This window comes from Suricata suricatta, chromosome X, assembly GCF_006229205.1.
Source record: "Suricata suricatta isolate VVHF042 chromosome X, meerkat_22Aug2017_6uvM2_HiC, whole genome shotgun sequence".
Taxonomy (NCBI): domain Eukaryota; kingdom Metazoa; phylum Chordata; class Mammalia; order Carnivora; family Herpestidae; genus Suricata; species Suricata suricatta.
The window spans coordinates 63,193,331-63,211,542 of NC_043717.1; the positions used below are offsets into that span (position 1 = coordinate 63,193,331).

The following is an 18,212-nucleotide window of genomic DNA, read 5'->3' on the forward strand; positions in this document are numbered from 1 at the left end:
CATCTATATTCTCTTGATTTGTACACTTTAGCCACTCTGACTAGCATGAGGTGGTATCTCAGTGTGGTATTGATTTGTATTTCGCTGATGATGAGTGATGATGAGCATCATTTCATGTGCCTGTTAGCCATCTGGGTGTCCTCTTTGAAGAAGTGTCTGTTCATGTCTTCTGCCTATTTCTTCACTGGATTATTTATTGATTGTGTGTGGAGTTTGGTGAGTTCCTTGTAGATTTTGGACACTAGCCCTTTATCTGAAATGTCATTTGCAAATATCTTTTCACATTCCATCAGATGCTTATTAATTTTTTTGATTGTTTCCTTTGCAGTGCAGAAGCTTTTTATCTTGATGAGGTCCCAACAGTTCATTTTGGTTCTTGATTCTCATGCCTTTGAGTATATGTCGAGTAGGAAATTGCTGTAGTTGAGGTGAAGGAGGTTGTCTCCTACTATTTCCTCAAGAGTTTTGATGGTTTCCTGTCTTACATTCAGGTCCTTCATCCATTTTGAATTTATTTTTGTGTATGGTGTAAGAAAGTGGTCTAGTTTCATTCTTCTGCATGCTGGGGTCCAGTTCTCCCAGCACCACCTGCTAAAGAGGCAGTCTTTTTTCCATTAGAAACTCTTTCCTTCTTTGTCAAACATTTAATTGGCCATACATTTGTGGGCCCAGTTCTGGGTTCTCTATTCTATTCCATTGGACTATGTGTCTGTTTTTGTGCCAGTACCATACTGTCGTGATGATGACAGCTTTGTTTAAGAGGCTAACGTCTAGGATTGGGATACCCCTGTTTAGGTTTTCTTCTTCAATATTATTTTGGCTATTCGGGGTCTTTTGTGGTTCCATACAAGTTTTAGGATGTTTGTTCTACCTTTGTGAAGAACGCTGGTGCAATTTTGATGGGGATTGCAATGAATGTGTAGATTGCTTTGGGTAGTAATGACATTTTCACAATGTTTATTCTTCTGATCCATGAGCATGGATTGTTTTTCCACTTCTTGGTGTCTTCTTCAATTTCTGTCATAAGTTTTCTATAGTTTTCATTGGATACGTCTTTTACATCATAGGTTAGGTTTATTCCTAGGTATTTTATGGTTTTTCGTACAATTGTGAATGGGATAAGTTTCTTGATTTCTCTTTCCGTTGCTTCATTATTGGTGTATAGGAATGCAATTGATTTCTTTATATTGATTTGGTACCCTGCAACTTTACTGAATTCATTGAACACTTCTAGAAGACTTCTGGTGGAGTCGATTGGGTTTTCCATGTAGAGTGTCATGTCATCTGCGAAATGTGAAAGTTTGACTTCTTCTTTACCACTTCTGATGGATTTTATTTCCTTTTGTTTTCTGATTGCTGATGCACTACGTTAAAAAACAGTGGTGATATTGCACACCCTGTCGTGTTCCTGATCTCAGAGGGAAAGCTCTCAGTTTTTCCCAAGTGAAGATGATATTAGCTGTGGGCTTTTCATAAATTACTTTTATAATGTTTAAGTAAGTTCCTTCTATTCCAACGTTCTCAAGGGCTTTTATTAAGAAAGGGTGCTTTATTTTGTCAAATGCTTTTTCTATATCCATCGACAGAATCATAAGTTGTTGACCTTTCCTTTTGTTGTTATGATGTATCACTTTGATGGATTTGCAAATACTGAACCAGCCAGGTTCAGCCCAGGAATGAATCCCACTTGATCATGATGGATAATTCTTTTTGTATGCTGTTGAATTTGATTTGCTAGCATCTTGTTGATTATATTTGCATCTGTATTCATTAAGGATATTGGTCTCTAGTTCTGTTTTTTGCTGGGTCTCTGTCTGGTTGGGTATCAAAGTGATTCTGGATTCATTGAATGAGTTTGGTAGTTTTCCTTCTATTTCCTTTTTGGGAATAGTTTGCAAAGAATGGGTATTAGCTGTGCTTTAAATGTCTGGTACAATTCCTCTGGGAAGCCATCTGGCCTTGGGCTCGTATTCATTTGGGAGATTTTTGATAATGGATTCAATTTCTTCACTGGTTATCAGTCTGTTCATACTTTCTATTTCTTCCCATTTGAGTTTTGGTAGTGTATGTATGTTTAGGAATTTGTCCATTGCTTCTAGATTGTCAAATTTCTGGGCATGTAACTTTTCATACTAATGTCTAATGATTGCTTGTATTTCTAAGGGATTGATTGTTATAGATCCATTTTCTTTCATGATTTTGTCTATTTGGGAGCTCTCTCTTTACTTTTTAAGGAGCCTGGTTAGAGGTTTATCAATTTTGTTTATTTTTTCAAAAAACGAACTCTTGGTTTCATTGATCTGCTCAACTGTTTGTTTGTTGTTGTTTTTTTTTTTTTTGGATTCTATATTGCTTATTTCTGCCCTGATCATTCTTATTTCTCTTATCCTGCTGGGCTTGTGGTGCTCTTGCTGCTCCCTTTCTAGTTCCATTAGGTATTCTGTTAGATTTTGAATTTGTGCTTTTTCTAGTTTTTAAAAATAGGCCTGGATTGCAATGTACTTTACTCTTATGACTGCCTTTGCTGCATCCCAGAGAGTTTGGATTTTTGTATTTTCATTTTCATTTGCTTCCATATATTTTTTAATTTCCTCTCTAATTGCCTGATTAGCCCAATCTTTCTTTAGTAAGCTGGCTTTTAACGTCCACATTATTGGAAGTTTTCCATACTTTTTCCTGTGGCTGATTTCAAGTTTCATAGCGTTGTGATCTGAAAGTGTGCATGGTATGATCTCAATTGATTTACATTTATGGAGGGAAGCTTTATTCCCCAGTATGTGATCTATCTTGGAGAATGTGCCATGTGCACTTGAGAAGAATGTGAATTCCTTACTTCAGAATGCAGTATTCTAAATATATCTATCAATTCCATCTGTTCCAATGTATTGTTCAGGTCTATTGTTTCTTTTTTGATTGTCTGTCTGGTTTATCTATCCATTGCCGTCAGTGAAGTATTAAAATTCCCTGCAATGGGCATATTCTTATCCATAAGTTTCTGTCTGTGATTAATTGTTTTATGTATTTGGGTGCTCCGGAATTTGGGGCAAAGATATGTATAATTGTTAGCTCTTCCTGATGGAGAGAACCTGTAATTATTATATAATGTCTTTCTTCATCTTTTGTTACTGCCTTTACTTTAAATTTCAGTTTGTCGGATATAAGTTTGGCTATTCTGACTTTGTTTTGTTTTCCAGTTGAATGATAGATATTTCTCCATCCCTTTACTTTCAACCTGAAGGTGTCTTCACGTCTAAAATCAGTCTCTTGTGGACAGCAAATAGATGAATTTTGTTTTTTTATCCATTCTGCTACCCTGTGTCATTTGGTTGGAGCACTCAGTCCATTTACATTCAGTGTTATTATTGAGAAATGTGGGTTTAGATTCATTGTGTTTTCTGTATAGTTCATGTTTGTAGTGATGTATCTGGTACCTTGTAGTCTTGCAACATTTCCTTCATAAAGTTCCTCTTAGGATTTCTTATAAGGCTGGTTTGGTGGTGATGAATTCTCTAAATTTTTGTTTATTTGGGAACACCTTTATCTCTCCTTCTATTTAGAATGGCAGGCTTGATGGATAAACGATTCCTTGCTGCATATTTTTTTCTCTTCATCACATTGAAGATTTCCTGCCATTCCTTCCTGGCCTGCCAAGTTTCATTAGATAGGTCTGTAACCACTCTGATAGGTTTCCCTTTTTACATGAGGTCCCTTTTCTCCCTAGCTGCTTTCAGAATTCTCTCTTTATTTTTATATTTTGCCAGTTTAACTATGATATGTTTTCCCTAAGGTTTATTCAAGTTACGTTTCAAGGGGGTGCTTTGTGCCTCTTGAATTTGAACGTCTATTTCTTTCCTCAGATTCGGAAAATTATCAGTTCTAATTTGATCAAGCACCCCTTCAGGACCTTTTTCTCTTTCTTCTTCTTCAGGAATTCCTATGATATGGATATTGTTGCATTTGATTATTTCATTCACGTCTCAAATTCTCCTTTCCTGCTCCTGAATCATTCTCTCTCTCTTTCTCAGCTTCCTCTTTTGCTCTAACTGTTTCTTCTGATTCACCTATTCTTCTCTCTGCCTCTTCAATCCGTGAGGTGGCCACTTCCATTTTATTATTCACCTCATTTATAGCCTTTTTTAAAACTTTATCACACCTATTTATCAGTCCCTAGTCATTGTCTCAGTAGCTTCTCTGAGGCTTTTTTTCAAGCCCAGTGATTAATTTTATGGCAATTGTTCTAAATTCTTGTTTAGTTATGTTTTTTAGATCTGTTTTGAGCAGTTCTGTGGCTGTGACTTCTTCTTGGAGTTTCCTTAGGGGAAAATTCTTTCATTTTTTCATTTTGGCTATTTTTCTGTCTCTTGTCAGTTTTAAAAGCTTGTTGTGCACTGTGCACCTGTTAGTATTGCTCTGTTAAAGGAGGCTTATTGACTGTCTGGGGCCTGTCATTTCAGGAAATGTTCTTTTAATGGTGTCTCTCAGTTTTTCTTGTTCTGCCTTTGATTACTTTATTTCCCTACTCAGCGATATTTGGGACTCTCCATCATGCATAGTTTGTCTTGTTTCTTGGGGTAGCCCTGAAAAGGAAAACAGACAGACAAACACACAGGGAATAAAAGCATGCAAACACACAACAAATGAAACAAACAAACAAATTAAAAGAGGGAAAGGGAGAAAAGAAAATGAAGGGAGAGGAACAAGCAGATAAGAAAAGAAGAGAAGAAATAAATAAAGGGTCACAGAGACCACAAAGCAATGGACAGTCTAAAAGCATATTGCTGGTGGAGGGGAGAGATAACGATTAGATAAGGGATAATATATCTGGATGGCAAGAGAAAAAAAAGAGGTAGAAAGGAAAAAGGAAACTAAAAAGTTAAAAAAAAAGTTAAAGAAGTAAAAAATAAAAAATAGATACAAAAATCAGCAGCTCCCCCTTGTGTATAGGCGTGGTTCCCTGTATACATCCCGGTGAAGGCTCTTGGAGGCCCGCCTTGGTTGTTGCTGGGAGAAGAATGGCGGGACCCCAAGCTCTGCTGGAACTAAGTGTTGCAAACCACTCTTATGAGTCTGATCTTCTTGTGCCTCGGGCAAGCCAAGCTTTATTTTCCAGGCCTGCCTTGCTTCAAAATCCTACTCAATGCACTTGAAAGCTACCACAGATGAGATGTACCTGCTTTCACTGCTGGCTTCTTAGGTGGGATCTTGTAATGGGAGGGAGCTGTTTCTTTTGGTGCAGGCTGGATTCCCGCTTCAGCTGCTGGAGGCAAGGTGCACTTCCACGCTGTACTGCCACAGCCACTGCCTCCCAGCCGGGATTGCCTAGGGGTGGGGGCTGTTGTTCCTGGTTCCACCCGGGATTCAAGCTACCGCTGCCAGAGGCAAGGTGCGCTCCCACGGGCCGCCACCTGCCTCCCAGACAGGATCGCATAAGGGTGGGGACAGTTTTCTTTCTTTCTTTCTTTCTTTCTTTCTTTCTTTCTTTCTTTCTTTCTTTCATTCTTTTTTGGTGCCATCCTGGGTGGGTGCCAATGCAGCTGAACCCATGGAAGAATTCGTCAGCTATACGGGATGGGTTTCTCTCCCTGAACCCAGTGGTTCTATATGGGGTAAGAGTTTCTCTCTCCATCCCAGGCTAAGGTCTTATTTCTTCTCTAGAGACAGTATTATGAGCATGTTCAGTTTCTCTTTCATTTCCCTTTGTCTCTCCATGGTCTGCGCGCTTTCCGTGTTAGGCTGGGGCTCCCACCTCCCCTGCACCACTTGGACTGGCCCATTTTCCCATATCCTCAGTTCCTACTCACTCACTCAGGCATCTTTAAGGTTGTCTTCTTTCTGGAGTCTGTATTTTCTCTTCCCACTCTTGCCATAAGAGTAATGTCATTCTCAGCTTGATAGATGCAGGAGGGGGGGGCGAAGTTTACAAGGCTCCCTACTTCTCCACCATTTTTCCTTCTGCTATCTAAGGAAAAGTGTTTATGTCACAGACTTTTGGTAAGGAAACAGACTAGGTAGAGATTTGGCTCTTTAACGAAATTGATAAAAATCCAAAATGATCTTGAAATACTGAAGATAAAATAATGATGCAGGCAGGTAAGTGTTTATCAGGAGCTGATTTAGGGAGGAAAAAGCCAAGAAAAAACAGGAACAATTACATGAAACCCATGAAAGATTTCTTTCCCTGAAGATGGACACACTTGAATGTGTGAATGCCATCTGTACAATCTTTAATATCATTATATTTCACCTGGAATTCCAACTAAAACTCACTTATCCTAATTATAGCAATGACAATTATTATTTGAATGGTTATTGCACACCAGTCAGGATGCTAAGAATTTGATAAACAACATCTCGTTTAAGCCTTACAATTATTCTATGTTCTATTAAGATAACAGCCCCATTTTGTAGATATGAAAAATGAGGATTAGAGGGGTTAAGCAACTTGCATGAGGCCACAAAGCCAATACGTGACAAAAGAAGGAGTCAAACCAAGCCTATCACACACTGCAAATCCCTGCTTTCATCCTCTACAATGCTCAAATCTTATAAATGCCCTTTTGGGTTCTGCTCAAGGATGATGAGGAGTAAATCTCTTTTCAGCTTCTTTATGCTTCTTACATTTACTGATTGAAAAGGCTCTTTATTGCTGCTGACTACAGGAAAACAGGTAATGATAAATATATAAGAAGTTGGAAAGGTAAAAAAAATATTTAATGGTAATAGATCATCCTGCACTTAATAAAAATATAAATTTACTAAGCCAGTTCTCATCATACCCCTGAATATGATGGATATGGCCCAGAGGCTAAGCCCCATCCAGTGTTCTAATTAAGCTATAACCTTGACAAAGTTACTCAGATATGAGCTACAAGTGGATTCAGGTGGCACCACTGCTAGATAAGATGAAATTCTTAGTTTTCCTCAATAGATGGACAACCCCTTTGTCTGCATGTTGTACTTATTGTTATTTATTTTTTAATGTTTATTTATTTTTGAAACAGAAACAGAGTGCAAGCAGGGGAGGGGCGAAGAGAGAGGGAGACACAGAATCCAAAGCAGGCTCCAGGATCTGAACTGTCAGCACACAGGCCAAACCAAGGAGCCAAGAGATCATGAGCTGAGGTGAAGTCAGAAACTCAACTGACTGAGCCATCCAGGTGCTTTAATTGTATCTATTTTTTATCTGCTGCTCCCCTGTAGCCTTTGTGAGTAGTCCTGAGTATGGACAAGGAAGGTGTTTTTCGAGGTGGTAAAGCATGGTAGAAAGTGGTACAGTAGAGCAGTTAAAAACATAGACTCAATTCGGACAGCAAGTTTAAAACCTGGCTTTGTTGCTTACCATTTATGTGAGCTTGGACAGATTATTTAACCTTTCTGTACCTCAGTTTCTCCATTTATTAAAAAAGAAATAATTGTATCAATTCAAGATTGTAGCAAGAGGGCTGCCTCTGTGGCTCAATCCGTTAAGCATCAGGCTCTTGATTTCCACTCAGGTCATGATCTGGGTTGGGTTGTGAGATGGAGCCCAATAATGGCTGTGGAGCCTGCTTAAGATTCTCTTTCTCTCCCTCTCCCTGTGCCCCCTCACCTGCTCTCACATGTACACTCTCTCTTTACAAAAAAAAAGATTATAGCAACAATCACATAAATAATAATTTGTCTATTCCTGGTACATAGTATGCATCACATAAGCTTTTATATTGATAAACTTTCAAATTTGACAAAGAAAGACCTTATAATTCCTTCTTCTGTTCCTATGAGAGGTTCTGGCCACTGACAGTCCTGTTTGCTTTTCACTTGGTTTTATTCTCCTATAGCATAGTCACAGATCAATGATTAACACACTGGAATACTACTCAGCAATAAAAAGAACAGCCTAGATACAGGTACAACTTGGACGGACATTAAGGTTATTTTGCTGAGTGAAAACAGGCCATTCTCAAAAGGTTACATATTACATAATTCCATTTACATAACCATCTGTATAACTTTTTCATTTCAGAATTGGAAACTAATGGTTTTGATAGTATGAGGGAGTTAATGTGTGATGATGGAAAAGGTTTGAATCTTGATTGCAGTGGTAGTTCCATTAATCTGTACATGTGTTAAAACTGCATAGAACTACGTAGGCATGTGCATGCGTATACACACATATACATATACAGAAATGCATATAAAATGTGTTGAAATCTGAATGAGGTCTGTGTAAATTGTACCAATTTAATATCCTGGTTTGGGTATTGTACTATATTCATGTAAGATGTTAAGCATTTGGAACAGCTGGGTGTAGGGTATAAAGGACCTTTTTAAACTGTATTTGCAACTTCCTATGAGTTCTTTAATGGTCTCAAAATTTTTTTCTTTTTTAGCAAAAGTTCTTTGTTTTATGCTTTTTTTTCACATTTATTTACTATTGAGACAGAGAAAGACAGAGGACCAATGGGGTAGGGGCAGAGAGAGAAGGAGACACAGAATCCAAAGCAAGATCCAGGCTCTGAGCAAGCTGTCAGCACAGAGCCCAATGCTCGGCCCGAACCCGTGAACTGGGAGATCATGACCTGAGCCAAAGTCCATTGCTCAACTGACTGAGCCACCCAGGTGCCCCAAAAGTTCTTTTTTGTAAAGTGTTAAGGGAGGCTTTTACCAATAAATGAATCTGGGCTAATTTACATATTTAGTCAAAGCCAAATTCACCAAATTGTTACCTCTACTGAATTAGGAGAGTTGTTAATAGCTGTGCTGCAGAAAAAGTTTTCTGAGGTCAATGCATTTAGAGAACTTGTATACGTCTCTCCAAAATTCTTCTCTATATTGCTCTGCTCTATATTGCTCTCAATCCTGCATGTGCATCAGAATCCTCTGACACACACTGGAAAGAATCTCTTTCAGTTTCCATGAAATTTTAACAACAACAAAAAAAAAAACACCCAAAAATGCAGGACTGTGAGTCAATGCTTGCTTTCACAGTTCTCAGGCAGGTTTCACAGGTCTCACGCCCTAAATATTTCATTTAGGCCTGTGGGAGATAGTGAAAGCAAAAAATGACCCCTTTGGGAAACAGCTCTGATGAGGGAGCTTTGTGCAAGCTGAGGGCAAAGTACATGCTAAAAGCACCCACCCTCAGGTGAGGTATGTGTGCTGTTCCTCTGACACTCCTGACTGCCCATGAACAAAACAAAGAACACAAATGTCTTACTGATAGAGATCACGGTCATGCAGGACAGGAATCTCCTTCAGTTTACTGATAACTTAGTAAACTGCAACAAAAAGGCCATGTTATCCATACTCTAATTTCTAGAGGACTATAGACTCTGTTTCCTAAAGCCCTAATATCCTCTTTACCAAAATGTTAAGGGGTTTTAATTCCTTACCATGGTGATGTGGGAAACAAAGGCAAATGAAAAACTAAATTCCCTTACTGATTACAGCCAATTGAAAAGTCCTTGAAACAGGTAGAGTGACCTTCCTCTAGGAGCTCAGCTGCCTAGATGATGACTTTGCTAGGGACAATAGGGAATCTTGGCTTAACGTTATCCTGATTGTCCTCTGCTCATGATCCTGTAAGTCTCCTTAAACACATAAAAATTCCTTTGCAAACCTCCCTTTCTTTAACCCCCAAGTAGATTTTGGCAATTATACTCCAAGTATATGACCCTTGATATACATCTGAAGGGTCTCATGACTGAGGTTTTACTAAACAGTAATAAATGCTGTTTTCATAAGAACAGCTAGCCCCTCAAGGTCCGGGAAACCTTGCCTCCAAAATTCCTTAGAGACTTATGCTGTCCGTAGCCTCCTTCTAACCTGAAGGTATATAATCAGCCACTCTTCAAAACCCCGGGGCAGTTCTTTCTGCCCACGGGTCCTGTCCCTGTGCTTTAATAAAATAACTTTATACACCAAAGACAACTTCAAGAATTCTTTCTTGGCCATGAGCTCTGAACCCCACCATCACCCCAAAACTTCATTAGCTCCATAACTCAGAACAAAAGGGGAGCCGAGGTAAATAAAAAATTATACCAATATGTCATCTTTATTTTTTGGAGACTGCTCCAATATGTGAAAAGACAAACAACAAGTAAATACAGATGCTGACCAGTCATTTGAGCAGAAATTAACTAATAGATTGCCACAGAACACCTCAAACTCAAGACATTTCTCTGAAACATGCTGATCTGCTGTCCATTCTAAAACTGGCAATGGAGAGAACACCACAAATTGAGAGAAATGGTCTCAGGCAGAAGATATTAGCAATTTAGAGAGAGAATGTTATGAGACAAACGTGAATTGAAGCTTCTGAGATGCTCAAGTTCATTTCTTCACACTCACACTTCAGCAAACAGTTGTCCCCATTCAAAACTGAAAAAAACTACGACAATCCCTAAGCACAAATGATTTAAAAATAAGAAGCACAACAGCATAAGCCAAAGGGAGACTAAGGAAGAAGAAACTAAGGAACAAGTAAACTTTTAAATTCTACTGAAGAATATAAGAAAGACTTGATTAAATGGAAAGACACATCTTGTCCTTGGATAAAATGACTCAATGTAATGAAATTCCTGATTTTGTCTAAATCTATCTATAAATTTGAACAAGCCATAATCAAAATATCCATAGGCTTTGGGGAGGAAGCCTGAGAGAAAGGAATACTGCAGCTCATCTGGAAAAATAAATAGGAGAAATTTAAAAAAATCTTTAAAAATGTATAATAAAAAATCTTAAAATGTATATCACAGATTTGTTTTAAAAGATTTATACTGGCACAAGAATAATCATTTTGAACAGAACAGTCCAGCAATAGGTCCAAACACCTGAGGTACTGGATTATATAATAAAGGTATCAATTACTTATGTTGGATATTTAATACTCAGTAAATAGTGTTGAAACAACTTGTGAGTTGTGTTGAGAGAAAAAAATGGTACAGGCACCTCAATCCTTACATCAAAATTATTCCAGAAGGATTAAACTTTAAATGAAATTATATGAATACTGCAAGAAAACATAAGCAAGTGGGAAAAAAAAGACAGATCTTGGTGTGGAAAGGTCTTTCTAAGCCAAATACCCAAAATCTGTAATAGGGGGGAAAAGGATAAATGTGACTGTATTAACATTAAAACTCTTCTGCAATCAAAAAATGAACAAAATCAAAAGAGAAAATGTTTCAACATATGCAACATTTTTCCTTACTTCAAATACAGTGTTCACAATTACTAATCAATTAGAAAAAAATGCTCCCAACCTAAATGCTCATAATAAGAAGCTGATACAGTAAGTTATGGCATATCCATCCAATACATATTAAAAGGAATAAACTTTGCATGCACAGGGTTCCAAAATATATTAAGTGAAAAGTACAAGTGACAAATTCATAGTTATAGTAATAAAGGTATAGACATTTTCATGCTAATTGTGGTTATCTTTGAAGGCAGAACTGTTTAAAATAATTTTATGCTTTTCAGTATATCTTCCAAATTTTTTATTATGAACATATTTTATAATCATAAGATGTAATACAACAGTAATAAAGTGACAACTTTCAGTGAAACACAGTTCAAAAAATTATACTTAACCACTTTAGTTTACAGAACTCATGAATACAGCTGAGAAAAAACCCTTGCGGACACTAACTTTTATCAGCACTACAAGGGAGAAACAGCTTCATTATGTTTTTCTTTAAAAATCCCTGTCACACAAAAATTTAAGAAGTAATCTAGGAGACTTGATATTAATGTGTTCTTGAAAGTTCTTAACCCTACGTTACTTTATTGAAGTGATAAAATCTTGTAAGGTACCATATCACAGTAAACCTCATTTTTATAGCTCAATAATAAAGGCACACCTGGTCCATATTGATTGAAACTCTTCTACTTCTGAGCTGGAGACAAAACATACACTTGGAGTGATTGGCTTTCCAAGTATGTTTTCCCCCCAGATAAATATTAGCTTCAGTGAAGAGTTCTAATAATTTTCCCACTCTCTAGAAGCTATAACACAAAACAGTTATAAGGACTAAACTGCATAGCAATGAACAAAGATGCTTTAGAAAATTTGTTGTGTTCTGCATCTCTTGAAGAAAAGTATACATCTAAATGGTGTGTGTTTTAATACTTAAATATTTTGTTTTTATTTAAAATAATATGGTCTACAAACCCCACAAAACATTTTGAAGTAATCCCTACATAGATTAAAGTTATTACACTCCAGGTTGTCCTAATACATGTACTAGTTTGCACACCTACCTCATCAAGTGAAGGTTTATACTTTTTTCAAGATCCTGGAATTCCTTTTTAAATTTAACTTCTAACCTTTTTAATTTTTTAATGTTTATTTTTGAGAGAGAGAGAAAGCTAGAGAGACAGGGAGAGAGAGAGGGGAAATTTGCCAGTAGGTGAGGAGCAGAGAAAGAGGGAGAACCAGAATCTTAAACAGTCTCCAGGCTCTGAGCTGTCTACATAGAGCCTGATGCGGGGCTGGAACTCACAAACTGCAAGATCATGACTTGAGCTGAAGTTGGAGGTTCAACTAACTGAGCCACCCAGGCACGCCAAATCTGACTTACTGCTTATCACATGGTAACTGAAGTTTTTTTTTGAGGGGTGGGTGGGCAGGGGCACCAGTATCCCTAGACTCCGACATAATGGATAATTTGCATCATTTGACTGTCTGTATTGTCACTTTGTTCGCTTCAATCGAGAGTTTCTTCCATGATCTCTTCAGCAGTCCCTGCTGCTGCTTAGTCACAACATTCGTTATGGAGTCTGCCAGGTTAAAGGAAAAGAGCAAACTTTTAATGTGGCTACCTTGGACGCTCAGTGCCTAATTCAGTAGGGAAAGAACTCAAAAAGGAGGATGTGGGAAAGGGGGGACGTGGGAGGGAGTAGTCCTTCTCGGGTCTGATTGGAAACAAGGAAAGGGGCAGCTTACCTCTGCCTTGTATCACAGCGAAGGGAAAACAGCGAGGCACAAATAAACCGCAGAAGATTAACTAAATGCTCTCCCCAACCCTTTGCTCCCTGCTCAAGACGTTCTTTCCCAGTAGACTCCTCCTTTCAGCATTATTCATTGGTTGGGCAAGTGTGATGGATAAACCTGCAGCCCAACCAACGTGCAAACCCAGCGGTTTCCCGGCTGTAGCCACCTTCACTAGCCAAGGTGGTAGAAGCACTTAGCACTGACAGCTTGCGGTTCTGGGATTCTAGCTTTACTGATATAAAAAGCTTTGGCACTCCACCCCTCCCTTTCCCTCAGTCTCTCACCTGCGTCCTTAGCGGAAATGGTAAATACACCAATTAGCTGTTTTTCCACTATGCTTTCTTACACCCACCCAGCTTGAATGGACCTTTTGATTTGAGCCAAGAAGTTGGGATAAAACCTAATCAAGAGACAGATTGGGAGAAAATACACCAATCTATAAACAGGATATCTTCCTGTAGTGTGCTTATGAATGATTTTTAGTTTCCACATTTCTGCTTCATTTTTGCAAGTATTCTGAGATGTGTTCCTTTAATATTGGAAAATACAGAACAGGAAGGGGCTGAATACTTAAGTGTTCTAAGATACGATAAGGATTTTTTATTCCATGTAGGAGTTTTAAGTGCTCTGGTATATCTGTGATGTCTGACAAGCACAGTATATGTCTGATTTGGGAACCTCTGCAACAGTGATCCAGGTACACGTATTTATTACAGCCTTCATTTTGGCCCTGCTATATAAGTAAATCTGCTCCCATACCTTTTCTTGGTGGATGCAAATATCTCAGAAATAAAACAAAGGCACTCTCAAAATTGCAGTGGTATTGCTAAAAGAAATAATTTGCTTCCTCGTTTTATTTTTTTAAATGTTTTATTTATTTTTGATACAGAGAGAGACAGAGCATGAGAGGGGGAAGGGCAGAGAGAGAAAGAGACACAGAACCGAAAGCAGGCTCCAGGCTCTGAGCTAGCTGTCTGCACAGAGCTGGACGTGGGGCTCAAACCCACGAACGTGAGATCTGACCTGAGCTGAAGCCGGAGGCTTAACCGACTGAGCCACCCAGGCGCCCCATCTTCCTGGTTTTATAGAAATCATATCAACCCTAATATCAAAATACCCCAGATTGGTTAAATATAGTGTCATGGATTGTAATATTTTTACATTTGTAGACAAGGGGCTGGGCTATTTTTAACCAGGGACAAAAGAAATATATTAAACTATGGATGATGGGATTTGGAAAGACTACTAGGTAACTTTATGCCTAGAGACTCAGAAACCCCCACACCTGTCTTCTTCCTGCCTCAGCTATTTCCTTACGGTTTTGAAGGAAAATATATGTGGACAGGGGGATGGCAAATATGAAAGAAGATACTCCTTTACTATTTGTTGTGCTTGTGCCTTTGTGCCCTGTGCAAAGCTCTCTGGTAAACTGAGTTTAAAGAGGGCTCCTCTTCACACTAAAATTTCAGGATCTCATTACTCTGTAACCCAGCTGCATGGTGTTGAAGAGGTAAAAGCCTGATCCCCCTTATTTAAAAGAAAAGCCACATGTAAGTGTGTGACTTCCTCCCAAGTAAGGTAGAAGGTAGGCCTGTGTCACTTGCTCATCCTACTCTTGGAAGTGAAAGCAACAGCTTACATAGATGTACTTCCTTGATGAGGCACTCCTTCCCTTTTTTCCCTTCTGCCCTATCCTCATTCCCTCCCATCCTTTTCACCTTCCTTTTCCCTCCAGCCCTCTTCTTTCTCCATTCTCCTTTTGGTTCCTCCTTCCTCCCACCCTCTTCTCTTTCCACCCTCCTTCTCACCTTCCTCTCCCTGTCCCTTCTCCTTTTCCCTCTCCTTTTCCCCCTCCTTTTCCCCTATTTCTCCTCCTCCCCCTTAGCCTTCCTTCCAAATCCCATTTCTCTCTGATCAATTGAATGTGTATTCTCCAAAAAGAGCTAAGATCTGGGAATAATATCAGAATATTCATAATAGTTATGTATACTTTTAACTTCCCTTTTCCTCAGTACTTTCTATTTTTTTGAGACCTATTTTTTTACAATTAGAAAAAATGTTAGATTTTTATAGCATGATACACATTATTTGACATTTATTTTAGGATTCAATGAGCAACATGAAAAATATCAAATGATATGAAGTGATCATCTTAGTGAATAATAAAGTAGAACATATTACAAAGAAAATGTGGTTAGTAACTTCAGTTTATAATTACACAGTATAATATGAAGAAAATTTTTAAAAATACTATGTCATTAACACTTCAGTGGTAAACAATAACTTTATTATTAATTTATAAACCACTATGTCACATAAATAAGCTCACAGTCATATCATATATGGTCTTGATGGACATTTTTAAATGTATGCTAATCTTTTTTTAAGCAGTCAAATTTCACTGTTAAGCTGTTCTAGTTACTGTAAGTACTGTATTTCTATAGCAAAGTAATGAAGGCACAGCTAGTGCAAGCAGACTTAAACTTTTAGTCTTCTGGGCTGGTAAAAAAAAAAAAACCTCGCGTTGGTACTTCAGGAACTGTTTTTTTTTCCAAGCAAATATTTGTCTCAATTGACAATTACGAGTTTTCACAGCTACATTCTAATAGAAACATGACAAAAGGACTTCACAAAAATCAGAACTCTGTAGCACAAAATGAACATGCTTTAGATAACTGACATTTACATAATTTGAAGAATATTACAGTACAACAGGCTAGACAAAATAATACTTAGACACTGTAAGACCATTTTCCAGACTACTGAAGAAAATATAAAAACACAAGATTATAAGGAATGCTAGTGTTGAGGTTTAGAGTAGTCCCCCTCCCATCTTGCCTAAGGCTATATAAACCCGCTTCACTTCTTCCTGAAGTTTTGAGATTCTTAAAAATTCTTTCAGGCAGCTTCTTTTTAATTTTCAGTATTTCCTGTTTCCATAATCTTTCCCATCTTCATAGCTATATTTGACTTCTCCTGTATAGTAATAGATCGATTTTAGGATGACATTGTCATGTAAAGTTTGACCAATTTCAAAGTCCTCACTGAGGATAGCATCTTCTCGTGGCTCCAGCTTTCCAATCTTAGGAATCTCAGGAGGGCTAAAGAAATTGAAGAATGATGCATTAGGAACCACTCTTGGCTGAATCTCAATTTCTCCAGTAGCTGTTGTTCGACTCTGGGTGGTTGTCACAGTAACATCCTTTCCTCTTCTCCAATCTATTTTACAGCCTTTGCAATCCTGGATTTCCCATCCCCAAGAGAAGAAGGGATCCTTGTGATCTGGTTTTGACTTTATTATATATGTCTTGGTCAGCACCTCATTTCTGAAGTATGGATTGGGTAGAAAATAAAATTCGAATGTGTAACTTATAGGCTGGCCAGGTTTTGAGAACTTTAGGCTAATATCTGACAAGAACTTCAGAATGGGTGCATCATATTTCTGAATCATGGGCCCAAGCTTGTCAACATTCTTTAAAACAGTCAGCCAATAGTCAGGAATGCCTTTAGGGTCTTCTTTTTTAGGCTTTCCCTTACGGGCTCTTTTAAGATTCACTCTTTCTTTAGGCCTGACCTCAGGAATTATTTTAGGAGCCTCTTTAGGAGCCTTAGCTTCTGTTGCTTTAGGTGGTTCTTTATCTTCTGCCTTTGCCTGGGGGACTACTTTAGGGTCTTCTTTCACTTCAGGCTTTGCCCCCAGAAAATCTTTATACTCTGATTTTTCTTCAACCTTTGTCTCAGGAATTTCATTTGGAATCTTATTTTCTTCAGCCTTTACCTCAGGTTTTTCTTTAGGGTCGTCGTCTTCTTCCTCACCCTCTAAAGGAGGCATTTCACTAGGGCTGTCTTCCTGCATCTCCTCATCATTGCTGAACACCTCATCCTCTGAATTCCATTCATATTCTTCTTCTGTGGGTTCATATTCTGCATTGATTATTTGAAATCGCCGATCGTATAGAGGCTTATTGAGTTCGGCATATTTTCTTTCGAGATCGTGAATTGCCTTTAAGAACAAGATGTCTACCTTGTCACATTCATCTTGAATATTTCTGAGCGCCTGCACACGATTTCTAACAGCGTGAGGCAGCTGATCAACAAAACTTTTACCCAGCGGAGCCCGTCGTGCTCTTCTGGAAGGCCCAGATACCCTCCTCTTTCTATATAAGCGGCTGCGGCCGCTGCCTGTGCTGCTGCAACTAGTGCTGCTGCTAGAGCTATGGCTGTCAGATTCTTCCCCAGAATCACTAGATGAGCTGGCCATATTCTCTTCAGCAACCCTTTGGGCGGCAGGCTCCGAAACCGCTTTAAGATCCGCTTCTGCCATTTTGCAACCCTGCAAACCTCTTAACTTGGTGACTACTGCTGAGACCGCGAGACCAGAGAAAGGCAGAAAATGACTCACGGATGCTTGGGTGGCGGTGGACGCCTAAGCTGAGGAGGTGGCAGCGGTGAAAGCAGCAGTAGCTCAGGGAGGGGTTGGGCTGGGCTGCTGTGCACGCGCAGAGATGGAAGCCGCAATAGAGGCCTGTGCGAGAGCAGCGGTGGTAAGGTCTCTATCTACAGCTGTGGCAGAAGGAGGAGTGCCATAGTCTAATGCCGCAGTGTAAGACCCCAAGATCCCTTCACGGTTTAGATCGCGAGCCCCCACCCCTTGCGGACAGACCGGCAGTTAATTTAGTTCCCAGTGTGCCTTGAGCTCGCACCTCATTTGCTGGGCAATCTTGATTGACAATATCTAAGCCTAATGAATGACCAAACGCACCCGCCGCCCTCCAGGCTCCGCCCGCCTTCCCGGACCCAGCCTGGTAGCTGAGGCACACACTCATGGAAGACGTTTATTTTTACCTCAAAATTATATGTTTATAGTTTTATAATTCAAAAACAAGCTTAGATATGAGGTAAAAATACTAGCCATGGTTCCTAGCAAGCGAAGAGGAGTATCTTTCTCCCATGATTTTTTCCTATATTCCCGTTTGGTTTGTCAGGAGCGTCTTGACAAAAATCTGTTGTTGTTGTTTTTATTAAGTTGGATGAAAATTACTCCAAATGGCATCATTTGGTAGTGTGTGATTATGGATGATTTTTAAAATCTATATCTAAATATCCCATGAGCGTGTAGTTTTACATTGGAAAGAAAAAGGGAATCATTTTATTGGCAAAGGGGCATAGTGAAAGGGGCTAGAAAGCAGGCATATTGCGTTCCACTTAACAGTTTTTAGTAAGTAATATCTGTGGTGTT

At 38.8% G+C, this 18,212-nt stretch overlaps 1 protein-coding gene across 1 annotated transcript; it reads right to left on the reverse strand.

The window, feature by feature from the left end:
* Positions 1-15,238: 15,238 nt before the first annotated feature.
* Positions 15,239-17,608, reverse strand: NAP1L3 (nucleosome assembly protein 1 like 3). The gene has a single exon (XM_029930134.1). It carries the CDS (start codon positions 17,295-17,297, stop codon positions 15,894-15,896), a length of 1,404 nt encoding a protein of 467 aa, XP_029785994.1. The 5' UTR covers positions 17,298-17,608; the 3' UTR covers positions 15,239-15,893.
* Between the last annotated feature and the right edge of the window lie 604 nt (positions 17,609-18,212).

What these genes read in the sequence shown, in the direction of transcription:
- NAP1L3 (XM_029930134.1), bottom strand. Translation starts at nt 17,297, where the DNA reads ATGGCAGAAGCGGATCTTAAAGCGGTTTCGGAGCCTGCCGCCCAAAGG.